The sequence below is a fragment of the Mytilus galloprovincialis genome, chromosome 7 (assembly GCF_965363235.1).
Source record: "Mytilus galloprovincialis chromosome 7, xbMytGall1.hap1.1, whole genome shotgun sequence".
Lineage (NCBI taxonomy): Eukaryota > Metazoa > Mollusca > Bivalvia > Mytilida > Mytilidae > Mytilus > Mytilus galloprovincialis.
Window position 1 is genome coordinate 33449071 of NC_134844.1, and position 21728 is coordinate 33470798.

The 21728-nt window shown below is 32.0% G+C and overlaps 1 protein-coding gene across 3 annotated transcripts in view; it reads right to left on the bottom strand.

Moving 5' to 3' along the window:
• Window positions 1-19486, bottom strand: part of LOC143082818 (uncharacterized) — a 33428-nt gene extending 13942 nt beyond the window's left edge. Inside the window, exons 1-3 of one of the 3 annotated variants that reach the window (XM_076258686.1) lie at window positions 19327-19486; window positions 6416-6550; window positions 2393-2546 (exon numbers count right to left, since the gene is read on the bottom strand). Coding sequence is in view for 1 of the 3 variants with exons in the window: in XM_076258684.1 (XP_076114799.1) it covers window positions 2393-2546; window positions 19327-19366 (194 nt within the window). In the remaining 2 variants the exon portion in view is untranslated. Of the gene's footprint in view, window positions 1-2392; window positions 2547-6415; window positions 6551-8572; window positions 8733-19326 lie in introns of those variants that run through there. The other 2 variants (XM_076258684.1, XM_076258685.1) reach the window with 2 other exon arrangements.
• Window positions 19487-21728: the final 2242 nt, after the last annotated feature.

The following is a 21728-nucleotide window of genomic DNA, read 5'->3' on the forward strand; positions in this document are numbered from 1 at the left end:
CCTAAATCGACTAATTTGTTGCTAAGGTAGCAGCAACCATTTCTAATGAAGGGCATTGTTTATTTCATGATGTGTTTGAACTGGGGTGTCCTTTCGCGCACTTTCCGCCCAATAGTATCCCAAATATGCTCGATATGATTCAAATCCGGGCTACGATCGGGCCAAGGAAGATGAACCGAATTACATTTGAACATTGGATCTTCCTCCACGATGCTAATTTCCAACTTTAGCGAGTTCTGCACTATATTGGATACGGAAAACTGTGTGTCTGTTCGTTAGCAAAGGTCTCCGAAATGGTCTTATAGCACGATAACCAGTAGCGATGAGTCGATCTCGAACAGTTCTTGTTAAAAGGCTCCTGTATGGCCACCACTCTCTTTTTAGGATTGTCTTGTATGCAATGGGTTTCCTTCTGACCAACCTTCATTATGCTTGATTTTCCCTAGTAAATGGTATAGGGGGTATTCATTATCTCGGAAGGTCTTTAACAGCGTGTATTGCCTGATTTTTATTCTCAAAACGACTTATAGTGGAAGGTGATGACCAACAATACGTGCAGTTGTTACAGCGACATCCCTGCTTCTCTTATGCTGATAATCTGCCATCTTGCTGCAGATAAGAGTTGTCAAGGACCCATTACAAGGTGTCAATCACATAACTTTAAAAACTTGGTTATTTAAAGTGTTGAAAATAATGAGGATAAAAACATCTGTTTTGCTGTTTACGGGTACAGTAGCTGCATGTGCAGATAAAAATTGATCGAGTCGATATTTATTGATTAAACTCAGGTGATACTTAAATAATGTTTAACTAGTTCTATTTTACCAAATTATATCACAAAAAAATAAAGAGTGTTTTTTTAATTTCATTTTCAATTTGGTGTTGCAATACTTTTTTCCATGTGTATAGATCATAATATATTTCCATACACCAAATATAGTTGACCTATTGCATATAGTATTAGAAAAAAAAGACCAAAACTCAAAAACTTAACTTTGACAATTAAACCATGAAAATGAGGTCAAGGTCAGATGACACCTGCCAGCTAGACATGTACACCTTACAATTATTCCATACACCAAATATAGTAGACCTATTGCATATATACAGTACAAGAAAAACAGACCAAAACACAAAAATTTAACTATAACCACTGAACAATGAAAATGAGGTCAAGGTCGACACCTGCCAGTTGGACATGTACACCTTACAGTCCATCTATACACCGAATATACTAGACCTATTGCTTATAGTATCTGAGATATGGACTTGACCATCAAAAATTAACCTTGTTCACTGATCCATGAAATGAGGTTGAGGTCAAGTGAAAACTGTCTGACAGACATGAGGACCTTGCAAGGTAGGCACATACTAAATATAGTTATCCTATTACTTATAATAAGAGAGATTTCAAAATTACAAAAAATCTTAACTTTTTTTCAAGTAGTCACTAAACCATGAGGTCAAGGACATTGGACATGTGATTGAAGGAAACTTCGTAACATGAGGCATCCATATACATAGTATGAAGCATCCAGGTCTTCCACCTTCTAAAATATAAAGCTTTTAAGAAGTAAGCTAATGCCCAGCCACTTCTGTAGTGGCTGCCGCCAACGGATCACTATCCCTATGTCAAGCTTTCTGCAACAAAAGTCGCAGGCTCAACAAAAATATGCATTCTAATGATAACAAGAATGTGTCCAAAGTACACGGATGCCCCACTTGCACTATCCTATTCCATGTTCCATGGACTGTAAAAATTGGGTAATAATCTAATTTGGCATTAAAATTAGAAAGATTATACTATAGGGAACATCTGTACTAAGTTTCAAGTTGATTGGACTTCAATTTCATCAAAAACTACCTTGACCAAAAACTTTAACCTGAAACTCCCACTTTCATTTTCTATGTTTAGTGAACCGTGAAATTGGGGTCAAAAGTGTAATTTGGCTTTAAAATTAGAAAGATCATATCATAAGCAACAAGTGTACTAAGTTTCAAGTTGATTGGACTTCAGCTTCATCAAAAACTACCTTGACCAAAAACATTAACCTGAAACTCCCCCTTTCATTTTCTATGTTAAGTGGACCGTGAAATTTGGATCAAAAGTCTAATTTGGCTTTAAAATTAGAAAGATCATATCATAAGCAACAAGTGTACTAAGTTTCAAGTTGATTGGACTTCAGCTTCATCAAAAACTACCTTGACCAAAAACTTTAACCTGAACGGACGAACGGACGCACAGACGGACAGAGGCACAGACCAGAAAACATAATGCCCCTCTACTATCGTAGGTGGGGCATAAAAATGGAAACTATCTTGCAAGGAAGAAAAGATAATCAAGTTCGTATCAATAAAATATTAAATTATATTGATTTAATTCTGTACAAACCTTGCCCTATTAATTCCCCGCTCCAGTACATTTGGTGGCTTTGGTAAGATAGAGGTTTCTGACTGTGTCTTGTAAACTGGAGTACTGTTAGCATGTACACCTCTACTCTGAGCCTTCAACCCTTTCAATGCCTGAGCTGATGGTGGCCGTCCCACTACAATAAAACCAATCCAATTTTATATAAATATTTATTATTTAATTTAAACCAGTTTGTTTACAGCCAAAAGTGTATGTTATTTCCGTAACATAAGACAGTTCTTTGTTCAAGATATTTTAAAAACATTTACATTCATTCACTTTTAAGCTAATGATAATTTAAATGCAGAAAGATATGAACCATTTAAATGGATTGTGCTCCGTATACCCTATTTATAGGTCATAAAATCTGGTTCCATTATCTCCTTTTCCCTCTTATTTTTTCTCTTTCCCTTTTTATTATGTCCCCTTTCAATGCATTACATATTTTGCCACTGGACATTAATCAAACAACAAATAATCAATCAAAATTAAAGATAATTCATGTTTATGTTCATCTGTAGCTTGTAAAGGGTAATGAAGGCAATAAAAATGATAGCATCTAAGATTTCAATTATGAGAATCAGAAAATCATTTATATCATGTTATTTATCGATTTTTCATAAGGCTAAAATATTCAAACATAAAAACCGAATATGAATAAATATTAATGAATATTTCATGTAAAATGCATATACAAAATTAAGTTTTATGGGGCAAACATAAAAAAATACCAGGTAGAACTTTACCTGAATGAACCAAATCTTCTGTATATAAGAATCTAACATATCATGTTGATAAGATAAATCCTATACAAGGAGTTCTAAGGACATGGTGCAACATGTACATGCTGTACTTATAGTTCAAGGCAGAATAAAATTTGAAAAAGAAATTGAAAGTGATTGAGAGGTGGGGGAATTAGTTAGCTTGTAAAATAAAGGAAAATGATGTGTTATTTGGTAATAAATGCTGTTTCCTTTTTTTTTTCATGTCAGAAGTAAGGGATGCACCCTTTCTCTCATTTGAATCATCATTGTCAAGGGACAAATATGTTAATTTCAAAACATTATTCTGTACATCATGGGAAAAAAAAATGAGTTGAAACATTTTTTTTACCCATGGCAATGGTTGCATACCATATATGGTTTGAATGGTGTCAAATATTGAAATAAACTATTTGTACTTTTAACTTTGTTTCTTGTTTAGAATAAGCACCATACAACTCAAGGTAGCGTATAGAGAGAACTGAATTTGTTATTGTTAAAATTAATTTCCACACTATGGTAATATATATAAATATAGAACAGCCATTAATTACAGTGTATCTCATGTTTTTTTGTAAATTTGAACCAAATACAAGAGTTTTATATTATAAAATATGGATATGAACATATATTTACCTTTTATTGGTGGGAACATATTTATTATCCAATCTTAACAAAATATGGTAACAAAAATCAAAGTTTTAAAGCAAACAAAATAAATTCACATTATGCTAGTAATATTAAGTTTCCAAAAGTGTGAATAACTAAAAATGAAACTTTTACCCATAGCTGAAAGGAAACATAAGGTTTTCAATTAAAGTTTGATTAGATCCAAATATTGATTTTGCCCATACCCACAGCAAAGCAATTGTTAACAATAGATATACATGAAAATAAGCCATTAGCTACTGAATATTTCCTTTCAGATGTTTTTATATTTAATAAAGACAGAAGTTGCAAACTTTGTTCTATTCCCCAGAGATGATAGAAAATCCAATTATTACTGAATAAATGAATAGTGATGATGATGCAAAATGTTTCAACATGAATTGAGTGAATCCTTTTTAGTATTTTACAAAGTTAAGTAGTATCTGTCTGGCAGTATATATATGTTGACTGAATTTAAAACATCGGAAGAAAACATAGAGTCCACATGCTGAGATGTCTCACTTGCCTTACTATCCATTGATTTTATGTTGAAAGTCTTAAATTTAAAGATAAGGTTTTACTACAAGTATCACATAAACTTTACATTTTTAAAGATCCATGACAATGAAGTCATGAAATATCCTGTCAGACAAACATGTACACCTTACAATTATTCCATACACCAAATATAGTTGAACTACTGCTTTTGTATTTGAACTAGAGGCTCTAAAGAGCCTGTGTGGCTCACCTTGGTCTTTGTGCATATTAAACAAAAGACACAGATGGATTCATGATAAAATTGTGTTTGGTGATGATGTGTTGGTAGATCTTACTTACTGAACATTCTTGCTGCTTACAATTATCTCGATCTATAATGAACTTGACCCAGTAGTTGCAGTGGAAAATATTTTGTAAAAATTTACAAAATTTATGAAAATTGTTAAAAATTGACTATAAAGGGTAATAACTCCTTAAGGGGTCAACTGACCACTTTGGTCATAGTGACTTATTTGTAGATCTTACTTTGCTGAACATTATTGCTGTTTACAGTTTATCTTTATCTACAATAATATTCAAGATAATAACCAAAAACGGCAAAATTTCCTTAAAATTACCAATTCAGGGGCAGCAACCCAATCCTTTGGGCCAGGTGAGCTAAAAACAAACCAAAACACAAAAACTTAACATTGACCAATTGACAGTATATATATGTTGACTGAATTTAAAACATCGGAAGAAAACATAGAGTCCACATGCTGAGATGTCTCACTTGCCTTACTATCCATTGATTTTATGTTGAAAGTCTTAAATTTAAAGATAAGGTTTTACTACAAGTATCACATAAACTTTACATTTTTAAAGATCCATGACAATGAAGTCATGAAATATCCTGTCAGACAAACATGTACACCTTACAATTATTCCATACACCAAATATAGTTGAACTACTGCTTTTGTATTTGAACTAGAGGCTCTAAAGAGCCTGTGTGGCTCACCTTGGTCTTTGTGCATATTAAACAAAAGACACAGATGGATTCATGATAAAATTGTGTTTGGTGATGATGTGTTGGTAGATCTTACTTACTGAACATTCTTGCTGCTTACAATTATCTCGATCTATAATGAACTTGACCCAGTAGTTGCAGTGGAAAATATTTTGTAAAAATTTACAAAATTTATGAAAATTGTTAAAAATTGACTATAAAGGGTAATAACTCCTTAAGGGGTCAACTGACCACTTTGGTCATAGTGACTTATTTGTAGATCTTACTTTGCTGAACATTATTGCTGTTTACAGTTTATCTTTATCTACAATAATATTCAAGATAATAACCAAAAACGGCAAAATTTCCTTAAAATTACCAATTCAGGGGCAGCAACCCAATCCTTTGGGCCAGGTGAGCTAAAAACAAACCAAAACACAAAAACTTAACATTGACCAATGAACCATGAAAATAAGGTCAGGGTTAGAAGATGCTGCTAGACGACATAAACACAATCATTCCATACACCAAATATAGTTGACCTATTGCTTAAAGTGCTTGAAAAACTGACCAAAACAATATTTAATCCAAGTAAAGGCACTTGAGTATAAAATTGTTCAATGTCAACTTTTCGAGACATAGTTCAATTAGTGACAAACAGGTGAAATAAGTCCTTTTTTGTCAAGACAATCCATAGTAACAAATTATCCAGTGTTACTGTGTGTTGAAGAATAGAAACATGGGACACACATTGTACTTTGTCATTGATGTTGCAAACAAAAGCTGAAGATATTGTGTTTTAACCTTATAAAAAAATCTTAGGAACTTATCCTTCTAAATATCCTTCTCTAACCTTCCCCTGATGCCAAGGGGAAACATGTAATAATGGCAAATAGAACCAAATAAAATAAAATGAAAAATAAAATTGTCTTTCTATTATTTAAAATCTTACCTTATCAATGGTGCAAATGAAATATTTTGATTTTGGTGTATATGAAAAATGGTTTGTATCCCCTGAATATAAATTGCCAATTGGCACAAATGCAAAGTCCCACACCAATATGTCGTGTTATTTTGGAGTAGACAGAATAAAGTGTACCAGAATACTTTACCTATCAAGTAAGTATATCCATGATATATAGGAAAATCAACAACTTATCATAAGAGATAAATCTTTGCCTTCATTCTTGCCAAAATAAAGTCCAAATTGTCAAAATCAAATTTATGCACACCATACATAATTTTGCCTAAAAAAAATGTAAACATCTAAGTATCATTGACAGTTTAAAAAAGAAACTAAATATGATCTGGACAAACTTTATGTTAAAAATCTAAATAAATAAACCAGAACTAAAATGAGCACTGTTCTGAAAAGATAGATAATCAAATTGAAAAGATAACCATTTTATTTTTAAGAAAATTTAAACTTACTAACCTTATTAGATTTAAAAGTCTTTGGTCTTTATGTCATAAATCCAGATTACTATTATAAATCATTTGACTTTTGAACATTGAGCAAATAGTATCGATTTATAATGGAAGAATATGTAATATTGAATCTCGACTATTGCATTTCACTTAAATCACTTTGATTGATCAAGTGTACCTGATAGTAAAAGAAAAAACTCAAGGACATGTTTGCATTATATCACAAAGTACTATTATATACATACAATGTATATCTATTGCATTTTACATTGCCTTCTTGCATCTTATGTATGGCATGATTTATTTTGATTTAAATGTTATGAGTTTTACCCAACATACAGTACATTATACCTAGGATGGTATGCAAACCATATTCAATTGCATTTGATGGATGACATATTAGTATCCTGTTCAATTAAAATATGCAGCAAGCTAGATTTTATTTAGACTTGACACATGCTTAGTGATGAGTCATGAGACAGAAACCTTAACATTGGTTGTCTTTTTTTATATCTTCACATTTTTTTGTCTTTTAAGAAATTACGAGGGTCGTTATGGGAGTACCTTGATGACAAATAAAGGTAAAAAAACCTTTCCTAATGACAAAAGACAATAATTGTAATTTTTGGTGCATGACGATAAAAAGTTCACTTTCTTTTAGACAATTATAAAATAGACTGATTAAGACAAATAATGTTTAAATCTTCCAAATATAATGGTAACAATAAATATTTGAGACCTCTGACTTAAATCACAATAAGGATATTTTGCCGAATCACAGTAAATTGTTTTACCAATTTGACCCTCACTGTAGCAAAAAATGACCGTTTGGTGCCTGACGGTTGAGGGCATTCCTGTCCACAATAAGGTGTTGACTGCTCAACTTGGGAAGATTTTGGCTTTGAAATATTATAACTAAATATAGATACTTTTCCATTATATTTTAAAGAGTTTATTTACTGTTAAAGTGTATACAAATAACAGTAAATAAAACACTATTGTGTATTCAATAGTGTATGTGGACTTTAATGTGTTCAGAACATCCTTGTTTCATACAATAAAATCATTGACAAGAATTCCTTTTTAACCCACTTTATATACATATATATGTCTATATAAAAAATGATGTGGTATGATTGCCAATGAAACAACTCTCCAAAAGACACATACATTAACAACTATGCTTATTCTGTCAATAAAAGGGTTAGAAAGGAAGTCAATAATTCAGTGTGAAATCCATTTCCCTGAACTGGTATAAATTATGGTTTAAGGGCAAGGTGAAGCCCGCCATCAAATGCAAGATTTTCTCAATGCACTGAAAACCCATTGATGGCCTGTGCATGGAACTGTTTTCAGTTCTGTGGTCAGGTTGTTGTCTCTTTAACCTGTTTCCATTCTTTTTTCTATTTACAATGCATCAAAATTAAAATGAAGATTGTTTTTACTTACATTTTACTTGTAAATTACAAGTCTATTTGAGGTATAAAAAGTAAATTTTAACCTGATAAATTTTCAATGAGTCCAAGTAAATTTGAAAAAAAATGTGAAGTCCTAAGCATCTAGATTGCTAAAACAAGCACTGAATTATCATTTACAGATTTAGATTGCTAAAACAAGCACTGAATTATCATTTACAGATTTAGATTGCTAAAACAAGCACTGAATTATCATTTACAGATTTAGATTGCTAAAACAAGCACTGAATTATCATTTACAGATTTAGATTGCTAAAACAAGCACTGAATTATCATTTACAGATTTAGATTGTTAAAACAAGCACTGAATTATCATTTACAGATCTATGAAATCATTTCAAATTAATAAATATTCTAAGCACTTACCATCTACAGTAATATCACCTGTTATATTGTATCAATCGATCTTAAGTAGGCCAATATTTCGTGATTGGCAAATTAGTTAGTTCCCTATCAAAATTCTACATCATAGTTATATACTTTATATATAAAGGCAGGTTCAAGCTAGTAAAATAGGACAATTAAAAAGATGTGTATCTATCAGGTGTTGATCAAACATTTATAACACCTAACTATTTGTCTTCTTTCAAGGACCATAAATTTTCAGAATACATATATTGTACATGCTTCTTGGTAGTGATTTAAATTTTTTATTTTTATTTCAGAAGAGTTGACTAAAAGATTTAAATTCAATATTCAAATGGTTTTTTTTAGACACCCAAGGGTCAAATGACAAGCAAAAGATTTTAATGCAAAGTTTTAATTCATTTATGTAAATATTTAAATGCATATATACATTTTTGTATTCTTCATTTTTAACAAACTCATGTATAACATATATACGAACCGTTATATTTATACAAAAGGTTAGACCTCCATTCAAACATACATGTCACTTATTCTTTCCACAATAATAAGACTCTTGTATTACATGTATATTGTAAATGACACAGGCATATTCTATCAAACTTAACTGTTTCTCAAAACCTTCAAATTGTTCACTTTACCAGTATACATGGTATACATTAAGATTTTTTGTAAAATCTTGACTATTGGATCTAGCAAAAATATGGACTTTTAAGACTAAGAGCCTGCATTGCTCGCTGTAGTCTATGTGTATCTTTAACAATGGACACTCTCCAGAAGTGAGGACTAGAAAATAATTCATGACAAAAATCTTTTTTCTTGATATTGTTTTGCTGAATTTTTGATTGTTAACAGTTCCTGAATTATTTAAAGATCTTGTCTTACTGATCTTATTTGCTATTTGAATTGACTATCTATCGATTACAGTTTTCAAGATAATAGGCAAAAAACTAAAATTGGGTAATTGTATTTATAAATGGACAATATATAAGCTAAGTTTTTAAAATGCTCCATTTAGGAATTAAGTTTAAGCTGTACATGTAATTGTTAGGAAACCTTTAATCAAATTAATCTGCTTTTTTATAATATTTCTACAAGTGGGATACAAATGGATATGTATGACAATTTTAAGTTTTTAAACATTTGTGACTATAGGTGATGGGAAAGGGGAAGTAATTCATTTTTATTGACTCTGTTAGCATATAGAAATTAATATTGTTAATTTAGCAATTTTAGGACTGACTGATGTAGTGGAAATTAAAAGCAGAATAAATGGTTCAATTAAAAGGATAAAAGAATTACATTGTATATTACATGTATAATAAACTGAAGATTATTTATTGGGGCAAAATAGGATAAATATATGGGATAAAACTGTGGCATATATAATTCGGCATAGTTTGTGGGATTGTAATTCTAAATGGTTGGGATATTATTTTAATTAAATTTGTGAAATTTGTGGTTAGGATTGTTCTGAAAAGTAATTTTAAAAGGTGGGATTTTCATTAAACTATAGTTTGAGCTATTTTCCGAACAGAAAAGTCCATATATGGAGGAAATTGTTTTTTAAGTACATGTACATGCATATTTGGGAAAAGTTCAAATTATTACTGATGTAGATTCATAAATATATTTAAGGAGAAAGCTAATATAAATTTAATAATTTTGGTGATGCATCTTTTTATCTAGTCAACTGATGTGATGTTAAGGAGGAGGTAATTTTTCACTGTTTAGTTTTGCTTTTTTGTATGACTTTGATTGTTAGAATATTACTTTGAAATATTTATTTAACCAATTTGTATGGACCAAAATAATAAATAAACAATAAGATTAGGCATATCAAAGAACCCTATCATTTCAAGATAATTCAAACCCCATTCTACTTGGTCAGGAATAAGCAATTCAGACAAAGTTTAACTAGAGGCTCTTAAGAGCCTGTGTCGCTCACCTTGGTCTATGTGCATATTAAACAAAGTACACAGATGGAGGTTCCTATTAAAACCTTTATAACCCTCTTGCTGCCATTTGTTTTTCAAGGTTGCATTTTGTGTCGCATTTCCCGACGACACTCACAAACTTGTTTTACGAACTTGAACACACCATGATTTTAAAAACGATCAAACACAGGTGTTTGTTACAAATTATTTGCCGGGTTTACTATCTATAAAAACCCCGAAAAATTAGCAAGTCTTTGAAGTATTAATTATCACCCATTCAAACTAATAATTGTTAAGTCAGAGTATTTGATTAGAAAAACAAACCCCAAGCTGATACGACTGGAGAAATACACTTTCTCGATGTCCAGCTTGGATGATGCCATTTGAATATTATAAAACATTAAGGTAAGAAAAATGAGAAATTATTATGCTAAAAAATGTCAATGCCTGTCAAAAGTTGTAAGGTTAACAGTACACTGCTAGAGTGGATTACAAAACCAAACACAGAAGCTGACAATGACCATTTATTGTTGGTCCTACATGTTCTGCAACCCAGGGGGTTACTGACTATCCTTTTGGGTATAACTGTGCCGACAGCATTTGCCAAATCATACCCTGTCTGGAACATCACTTGTTAGTGCTAAGAAATCTTCATATAGGCAGTCTGGTTAGACCCATCATGAAAAAAGACTTCTCCAAGTGGGTTTTATACACAGGTAATATGAGGATTATATGAATTTACAATGGAGAAAAAAAGACTTCTTCTATATCCAGACAATAACATTAACAAAGGGGTAACTTCCATGAGCATGATGAGTACATCATTACAAGAGAAAACATCAATAGCATAATATAAGAAAAACACAAACACAAAAAATTACAAACAAACCCCGGGCCTCGACAGTTACTGAAAATTATCGAAAATTACCCGCTTACCACAGTGCTATCCACAAATCCTGGGGAGAACACTGGATTCATGACAAAATTGTGTTTTGGTGATGGTGATGTGTTTTTAGATCTTTATGTACTGAAATTCTTGCTCCTTACAATTTTCTCTATCTATAATAAATTTGGCCCTTTCGTTACAGAGGAAAATATTTTGTAAAAATTTACAAAAATTTACCAAATTAATGAAAATTGTTAAAAATTTACTATAAAGGGCAATAACTCCTTAAGGGGTCAATTGACCATTTTGGTCATGTTGACTTATTTGTAGATCTTACTTCCCTTAACATTATTGCTGATCACAGTTTATCTCTATCTATAATAGTATTCAAGATAATAACCAAAATTGCAAAATTTCTTTAAAAATTACCAATTGGGGGACCACAACCCAACAACCAGTTGTCCAGTTCATCGGAAAATTTCAGGGCAGATAGATATTAGCTTGATAAACAATTTAAATGCTTGTCAGATTTGCTTTAAATGCTTTGGTTTCAAAGTTGTAAGCCAAAATCTACATTTTACCCCTATGTTCTGTTTTTAGCCATGGTGGCCATCTTGATTGGTTGGCCAGGTTACCGCACACATTTTTTAAACTAAATACCCCAATTGTGGCTTAGTTTGATCAAATTTGGCCCAGTAGTTTCAGAGGAGAAGATTTTTGTAGAAGATTACAAAAATTTACGAAAAATTGGTAAAAAATGACTATAAAGGGCAATAACTCCTTAAGGGGTCAACTGACCATTTCGGTCATGTTGACTTATTTGTAGATCTTGCTTTGCTGAACGTTATGATGTTTACAGTTTATCTCTATCTATAATAATATTCAAAATAATAACCAAAAACTGCAAAATTTTCTTAAAATTACCAATTTAGTGGCAGCAACCCAACAACAGGTTCTCCGATTCATCTGAAAATTTTAGAGCAGATAGATCTTGACCTGATAAACAATTTTACCCCTGTCAGATTTGCTCTAAATACTTTGGTTTCAGAGATATAAGCCAAAATCTACATTTCACTCCTATGTTCTATTTTTAGCCGTGGCGGCCATCTTGGTTGGTTGGCCGAGTCACTGGACACATTTTTTTTAAACTAGATACCCCAATGATGATTGTGGCAAAGTTTAGTTGAATTTGACCAAGTAGTTTCAGAGAAGAAGATTTTTGTAAAAGTTAACAGATGACGACGACGACGGACGACGGACGCAAAGTGATAAGAAAAGCTCACTTGGCCCTTCGGGCCAGGTGAGCTAATAAATTACTAGATTTTTACCCCTTTTTGGCCACTTATTCCTAAGCAGGTATGACCATAATCCCTAAAGTCAATCCAACCAATCAAGTCATGAATTTTAACAGTCACAAAAATTGGTGAGGGTTCAAGAATAAAATGTAACACAAAATGTCTGTAAGGTAGTGTCTATGGTATTATTAAGTAAAATACACTACCGATTATTACTGCATTTTATTTCTGTTTGGAAATAGGAAATGGGGTCATTAAGCAAAATCAGTGTCCCCTCTCTAAGAGTGTTTGTGGATGATGTTGCATTTCTTCGTACTACAATATACAAATGTAGTATTCTTGTACTTCATGTGTAAGCTTGTCAGACTAAACACTTTCCTCTTATATTCAGTTATGAGCATGACATTGATGTGGAAAAATTCAACAGTGGAAGATGCAAAATTAAGGACAAGAATAGAATTCATGACAAAAATCTCTGATCATTTTTTTCCGTCTAAAGTTTCTATCTATCCTATACATTTTACCCAAAGCACACAACAAAAATGAAAATTTAAGGGCATTCACTCCTATAAAGTGTCTACTTAAAATTTCGTAAACTTTTTTATTTATAATTAGTAGGCCTTGTCTTGCTGCTCATTTTATTTTTTATCTATCTTTTATGGTTTTAAAAGTAAAGGCAAAAAGTAAAATAATGGAAAAAATTGTTATTAAAAGGCTCCAATATGGTAAAGTTTGAACTTTTTCCATTTATTTTTTTTTTAATTTTCAGAAATTCAAATACTAGGCAGAGAAAAAAAAGTTAGTAAAATTTACAACTGAAGGGCAATAACTCCTATAAAAAATTGTTTGACAATTTGGTTAAAATGAACTACAAATGGCGGAAGACAAGTAATGAGAAAAGCTCACTTGGCCCCATTGGTCAATTATGCCGATTGACCCCAGGTCTAATATGATAATATGACAGCTATAACTAATAAAACATTGTGATTGCTTACCATTGTTGATATGCTTTTAGTTTTCAGAATGCTGCTGTCTATGTCAAATGATTACTTTGAGGTTTGATTACAAGTTCAATTAGATATATATATATTTACACTTGCATGCAAATCACAATTTACAAAAATTGAATTTATATAAAATAATCTACAATTACCGTTATTGTGTTTGAAGTCAGAATGTAATTCAGAGACAGATCATAGGTCATTCAGAGAAAAAATTCAGCTCAATAATGTGGGGACAAAGTCCCAAATTACTGTAGAAAAATTAAAAAAAAAACATTTCATTCTACTAATGAACTCTAAATCTTTAAATTTTTTTCAGACTTTTTTAAATCCCCGCATCTGCCCAGAAATCTACTTCCTTTTTCTGGTCTTGCTTTCATGAGACTTTGATTAAAATATATATTTATCAGTCTAGTAAAATGTAGGAAGGAACTCTGTCTCAATACAAATTCATTTTAATAATTTTCTGATATAAAAAAAAATGATACAAGAACAGCTTTTCTTTGTTTACATTAAATATGACGTCACAACTTAACTAACATCACAACCCATTCTGCAATTCTAGGTAGAATCCGCTACTCTCCTTCTATCCCTCGGCTGTAATACAGTATGCGATATGTGTCTACGCCTTACATTTCTTTGCTGGAAGCTGAACATTTACTGCTAGTGCTAATATTTTTAATACTTTATAATATTGCCCTCCTTTAATTTTCAGGAGATCAGTAATGGAAACCGACATATTAGCGATGAGGTTAGATGAGGTTACAGAATCGGCCGAGTTGAGACAAATGGTCACAACCAAAATCCCTAGCCCTGCATTGACCTGGGTTTCCTTTGCAGGAGCCATCAGTGAAAGCTACATGTGTTGTTGTATTTATTTTTAGTTGGTGTATTTTTTAATAGTCTTTTCCTGAAATGCTTGTTCCTCTAATCTGGACTTTGAACTTCCAAGATTTTTCCAATACTCTGGTGGCTGCTAACCCACAGAATTCAAATTGAGACCCTATACCATCAGAATCAATCTCTGTTGACCTCTTCATGTCACTGTAATACCATTCTTCGAATTGATGAGAATATTTTTTCAGGTTCATTTATATTTTTCCATTCTTCCATTTTTTTTAATAGGGATAGAGATTTTATATGATTTTATTTTTGCAATTTGTCTTACATGTATACCGGTTTCTTCTCATACTAACAGACAAAACATGAGCTCAGGCCCCGCCGCCATAAAACTTTTTTTTGCTGAGTAAAAAAATATTCTCAGAATGAATTATTTTACTCAGCTAAGAATGAGAACTTTTTTATCCGCCATAAAAAAATATTCTCAACGTTGAGAATATTCTCAGCTGAGAATTTTTTTTCTCAGCTGAGTATTTTTTCTCAGTGATGTAAGTGGTAATATAGTAGTTTGAAAACTAAAACGTATACCAAACTTCTCTAAAACGCAGTTTTATCTCTTAAGAAATAATGTAAAACATAAAAAGAATCTATGACAGATAAGATGACAAGTAGCATTTAGTAAATATCTGTAACCACAGTCCTGACAAAAAGTCACAAAATATGAAGTCGGCAAATAATGTGTGTTATTATTAGAAATATAGAACCCAATAGACATTATTTATAAGAGAAAGATCTTGAAATACTTGAGTTATTTACTCGTAGCTTCTTATAAATATGTATATATATATTTTTATATTTCTTTATTTAGATCTATATTTTGTATTTTTTTAAAAGATAAAATGCAATCTTCGTTGACGTTTACGTGAAGAGTGCTTTCTTTCACGTCCGCACTTCTATCGAGTATGGCGTGCCAAATAAACATTTTGAAAAGATAATTATTACGGATCAATAATAACATCCATTATGTAATCAGACGACATAAGACACCATGTGACAAAATTAAGAGAAACAGAGCTGCTTTTTTCTCACATCTACAATGGAAACAGAAAACAAAAAAAAAAAACAAAAAAAAAGGCAAACCAAATATTTTTAAATCAATATGAAAGCCAGTAAATGATTTGAATTCGTTTTCAATATTCAAGATATATGTAACTTTAATATTAATATAAATCTGATACAGAATTTAACATGTTTAATACGATTTAACGATGATGCAAGTAGTCATGAAAATTGCTCTGCATAATGAGTTTAATATCATATTGCACAGGAAGAGAAAATAAAAATACGACGTCGTGTGAGAAAGCATGGCATATATATTTAATGTCCATTACAGTTATTAACAACACTTTGTACAAATATCATTTTCGTAAATAAAAACAGTTTAATAAAACAAACAAAACTATCCAACTTATGAGGGTCATGAAAAGGGGAGTAGGGGAAGATGTTCTATTTTTCTCTATTCAGTAAGAAATATTTTCTGTAAAATTCTGATCGTGCATATGGAAATTTCCTTCTGTATCATGATTTTGACATGATAAATGATTTATCTGGATCAACGACATATGTTTGACAACAGCAGATACCAGTAGTAAATTGTAAAAATAGATTTAAAAGAGAAAAGACATTGATAAGCCCAACTGTTCAACAAAATAAAAACAAGAGGCTGTCACAACGACAGCAAACCGGATTTATTAACATTTATTTGTGTCCTGGCAATATCACAAGAACCATTACTGATGAATGGTGAAAGTGAAAATCGTCAATATCAAATTTGACCTCCATTTTGTCATCAGTATCAACATATTAAAATTTGAAAAGCTTAGATTGAATGGTTCATGAGTAAATGCAACAACGTGAATGGAAACGCCATTTTACGATCTTTCAAGAACCATAACTCCTGAACGGTAAAAGTCAAAATCATCATTATTGAACTTGACCTCTGTTTTGTCATCAGTAACAACATATTAAAATTTCAAAAGCTTTGGTTGAATGGTTCATGAGAAAATGCACGGACACGACAGGAAACACCATTTTTCAATCTTTCAAGAACCATAACTCCTGAACGGTAAAAGTCAAAATCGTCATTATTGAACTTGACCTCCATTCTGTCATCAGTAACAACATATTAAAATTTGGGAAGCTTTGGTAGAACAGTTCATGCGTAAATGCACGGACACAACTGGAAACTCCATTTTTCAATCTTTCAAGAACCATAACTCCTGAACGGTAAAAGTCAAAATCGCCATTATTGAACTTGACCTTCGTATAGTTGTCAGTAATAACATATTAAAATTTTAAAAGCTTTGGTTGAACGGTTCATGAGTTAATGCACGGACAACATTTGATTGCCGCCCGACAGCCCGGCCGTCCGCCGTACATCCCCAAATCAATAACTGACATTTTTGTAACAAAAATCCGGTTAAAAATTGCCTATCTATCATCTATTTTGGAGCATAATTATATTAAAAATTTATTGGAAGTGAAAAAAAAAAACAAAAAAAAAAACGAAAACAATGTAATTAAGCATGCTGGCGAATGTGAGCTCAGACTTTTTTGATTCTGTATTTCTATTTTAAGTCATAATAAACAAGTGACCAGTGAAAACTAATGTTATTCCAATTCTTGAACCAATGCATACAAACATCATAAACTAAGTCTTCTGTGCACGATTTTATCATTTTTTTTTTTTCGCATAAATTTCGTGTAATCGTCAATTTTTTTTTCAATCGGTCAGTGTTGTGAAAATATAGCAGGTAATTAAAGTTCGTGTTTTGAAGTCAAGGTTTAACGATTGTCACCTGTTTGTCAACAATCCACCAAAAAGCATGGATATTGAGCACGTGTTTAACATGTACAGTCAGATAATAGTTTATTTTAAGGACATCCATGCGTATTGCGATCACCGGATTTTTACGAGATGGGTCACACGGAGGTCACTTTATATGGAAGGAAACAATTAGAATTATGTAAACTTCTTCTTAATATGAACAAATTAAAGAATTTACTTCAGAAAAAAGTATATGTACATAAGTTTTATAATGAAAACTATCTATTGAGTTATAAAAAACATATGCCTTTTTTTTTTTTTTAATTTGAGGGTGTTTTTTTTTTTTTTTGGTAAAATGATTAATCAGACTAGACTTCATTTCCCGTGTACTTTAGTATTTAATTTTTATGCGACAATTCTTCACTTATAAAGATATTTTTCGCTGGAATTTACTGATTGTCAAAGTCATGTCATTCTCTATGGTGGAGTTTAACAGTGCGTCGAAAAAAAAACGTCGCTTAATATAATCAACTTTTCTAAAAGAGGGGTCCACTTATTTTGAATAATATTAAACTGTTAAAGTACACGTAAATGTGTTAACATGGTTAAAGTCCAGTAAAATTCTTGAACATGTTTTGACCATTTAATACCATAAAACATCGATTTTGAGTATTTCATCCTAAAAAATGTATGAAAACCAGATGCTACGCAGGGCGCAGCTTTATACGACCGCAGAGGTTGAACCCTGAACGGTTGGGGCAAGTATGGACACAACTTTCAAGCTGGATTCAGCCCTAAATTTCATAGATTTCTATTTACTTATGCTAAAGTTATGGTGCAAAAACCAAGAAAAATGCTTATTTGGGCCCCTTTTTGGCCCCTAATTCCTAAACTGTTCTGACCTCAACTCCCAAAATCAATCCCAACCTTCCTTTTGTGGTCATAAACCTTGTGTTTAAATTTCATTGATTTCTATTTACTTATACTAAAGTTATTGTGCGAAAACCAAGATTAATGCTTATTTGGGCACGTTTTTGGCCCCTAATTCCTAAACTGTTGGAACTAAAACTCCCAAAATTAATCCCAACCTTCCTTTTGTGGTCATAAACCTTGTGTCAAAATTTCATAAATTTCTATTTACTTAAACTAAAGTTATAGTGCGAAAACCAAGAAAATGCTTATTTGGGTCCTTTTTGGCCCCTAATTCCTAAAATGTTGGGATCAAAACTCCCAAAACCAATCCCAACCTTCCTTTTGTGGTCATAAACCTTGTGTTAAAATTTCATAGATTTCTATTCACTTTTACTAAAGTTAGAGTGCGAAAACTAAAAGTATTCGGACGACGATGACGCAGGAAGACGACGACGCCAACGTGATAGCAATATACGACGAAAAATTAAAAATTTTGCGGTCGTATAAAAAATATGATAAGGAATCAAGATGTGTATGTTCCTTTGGATAGAATTTGATTTGGGGTGATAAGTGAAGTTCTTCATTGCAAATTTTAACAAAAACACTATCAACATTTGTAATTTTATATAAAATTACCTTAAAAAAAACATTTAAGATTTTTTTATATACTTAAGTATGGTTTTGGCTATACTCAAATATTTAAGAACTTTGAGTAAGAAAATATCTGAGAATTCTTTTATGGCGGTGCATTTTGCTGAGAATAAAAAAATTGAGAAAATTCTCAGGCTGAGTAAAAAAACTTTACTCAAATAGTTTTATGGCGCCGGGGCCAGGGGAGCTCTATAACCGACTATCACATAAAAAAAATCATACAGCATCATGAGCTAAAGGTGACAAGGGATAAATAAGACCTGACCAAGGGTTGCAACTTGCAAATTATAGTAAACGAAAATGTTAAAGGTGGATTAGTTCAATATATCTGTTATTGTTTTTTTTTTTTTTATCAGCTGTGGTCATGTAGAAAATGTCAAGTGCTCGTATTTTTCATTAAATTACCTTTCTCGATTGCAGCCATCATGGAGGAAACTAATCTCATTTTAAAGAAAAATCGACGTTTGGAATTTTCGTCTCATCTTTTGACTGAAAGGCCATTATTTTCTTTCTAAAATATTAAAACAAATGTTTAGAATTCCAAACAGACGCCATTGCATAGATACTAGACCATTTGAGTCTCTAAAATAAAAGAGCTAGTATGAAACCTATGTACCAGCCCCGAACTCGTAACAATATGTTGATCCTTTAAGTGAGCTAACTACTGTTGTTTTTAGAGGAGTGCATTAACTAAATGATTTCTTAGTTATTGTAATCTCCGGTCTAGTCGAAAGTTTCGTTTGAAAAGCGAAGAATTGGAGGAGTTTTAGCCAGTGCTCTAACTTCTATCTCAAAAGTTGTTAATTAACAGTCTGGCTCCGCCTCTTCAGTGAAGTAGTTATTAATGAAAGAATAAAATAAAATGAAATCGAACAAACTATAAATTTTCTTACAGTATTTTGCTTGTATACCTGTTTAATTGTGTCAAAAATTAATTATATTTAAAAAAATATATGTCACTGGATATTTAGGTCTATATCAGTGAATAAATCATGCTTCAAATTTTTGTCTCTGGACCTAATTCAACACGCAACCATTGCAACCAGTTGGCCAATATTTTTCCAGTTCTTGGGAATAGAAGAAGCTAACAAGAGAGGTATTGGCAGAGACATATAATAAAATAATAATATAATTGTTTTAAAAATAAAATTTTCTTCTTCTTCTCAGTCTTCTTCCAACTGATTCAAATATAGTAGTACGCCACTACTTGATTTGACATATTGAAAAGTACCCTTTCTTTAACCTAATAATTACCAAAATACCAGACTTCACTCCAATAAATCATTATACAGATGCAACGGCGGATCCAGAGGGGGGCGTAGAGGGCCGCGTACGCCCCCCCCCCCTTTGCTGGGACTTTTTTTTTCGGGGGGGGGGGGGGATGATTAATCAGACCAGACTTCCTGAACTTTGCCATTGCCCGTGTATTTAATTTTTATACAACAATTCTTAACTTATTTATAAGATATTTTTCGCTGGTACTTACCGACTATGGCAAAGTCATGTGATTCGCTTTGGTGGAGTTGACCAGTGCGTTGTAAAAATGTCACTCGGTCATTTTTAAATTAAAATTACAGTAACACATTGCTTAGGCTGAGAATGACAATCATGACACCTTCAAAGCGAGACGAGATTGAGGAAGAAGGCGTTGACTTTTATTTTTACAATTCCACCAAACAGAAAGTAAGACTCTATTACACTCTCATGAAAAAAATGTTCCACATCAATATTATTTACATACGAAAACATGTTTAACCCCAAACGCCCTAGTCTATTTCAAAATAACATAGCTGAACAATGATCCCCGGTCAGTATTTAAAGCTCTAGATTGATTTAAAGTCTAAGGTACTTAGATTTGAGGAGGCAGTCTGAGATATTTGAGAAAAAAATCTAACTCTGATGTTTGACTTAAACAAAAATTCTGGCCGTATCTGGATTGAAAACAATAATCTTATCCATTTATTTTTTACTATTAGAAAAGACAATTTCCAACCGAATTATTTAGCATTAAATGAACATGATGCATAAGAACGGGCGTAATTTTTTGGGGCCGGGTTTCAGTGTCTGACCGGAATCACGGTCTGTTTCGCTGAACTGATATATTGAATACTTTTTTCAAAACCAGACTGCAACCTGCCTACCAGGTGTGGTCTTTATGTCTCCATTTGGCGACCGGCATTCATAAATTCGTTGTCATTTCAGACTCATTCGTAGTCTTTTGGTTGATTTGGAACCCCTTACTTCTCGTGTTTGGGTGAAACTTTTCAACGAAACATTTGGCTAAACATTGCTTGTTTGTATTTTTTAAACTCGTGTCGGTCGTTTTGTAAATTTCATTGAATAGCCTGGCGTATATTTTGCTTACAAAAAGAAATCTGTAAGTTTATCCTACTTTAACATACAACACACTATAATTTGCCATGTCTATGTTTTAATGACAAGTCCCACATCAAATATATCAGTACATAGCTTTGGATCCATACTATCATTTTATGATAGACACTTGATAGGGAGAATTAATACAGCATAAAACATGTCCAACCCTTACACTTTACAGCAACTGTAAAATATACATGTTCCACGTCAGTAACCGTTAAAGGGTGCATTTTAAACTTATTTTATGTTTTTTTAGCCCCAAAAATGTCCTAAAAATAGGCGATCTTTACAAATTTCGCCCCCACTTTCCAAAATCCTGCATCTGCCTTTGTACAGATGCTCCATATACATAGTTGATTGTTCGCAGTAAGAACGAAAACTCTCTCGCAACGAGACTAATTCGTAAAAGACGTGCTATATATAAAAATACA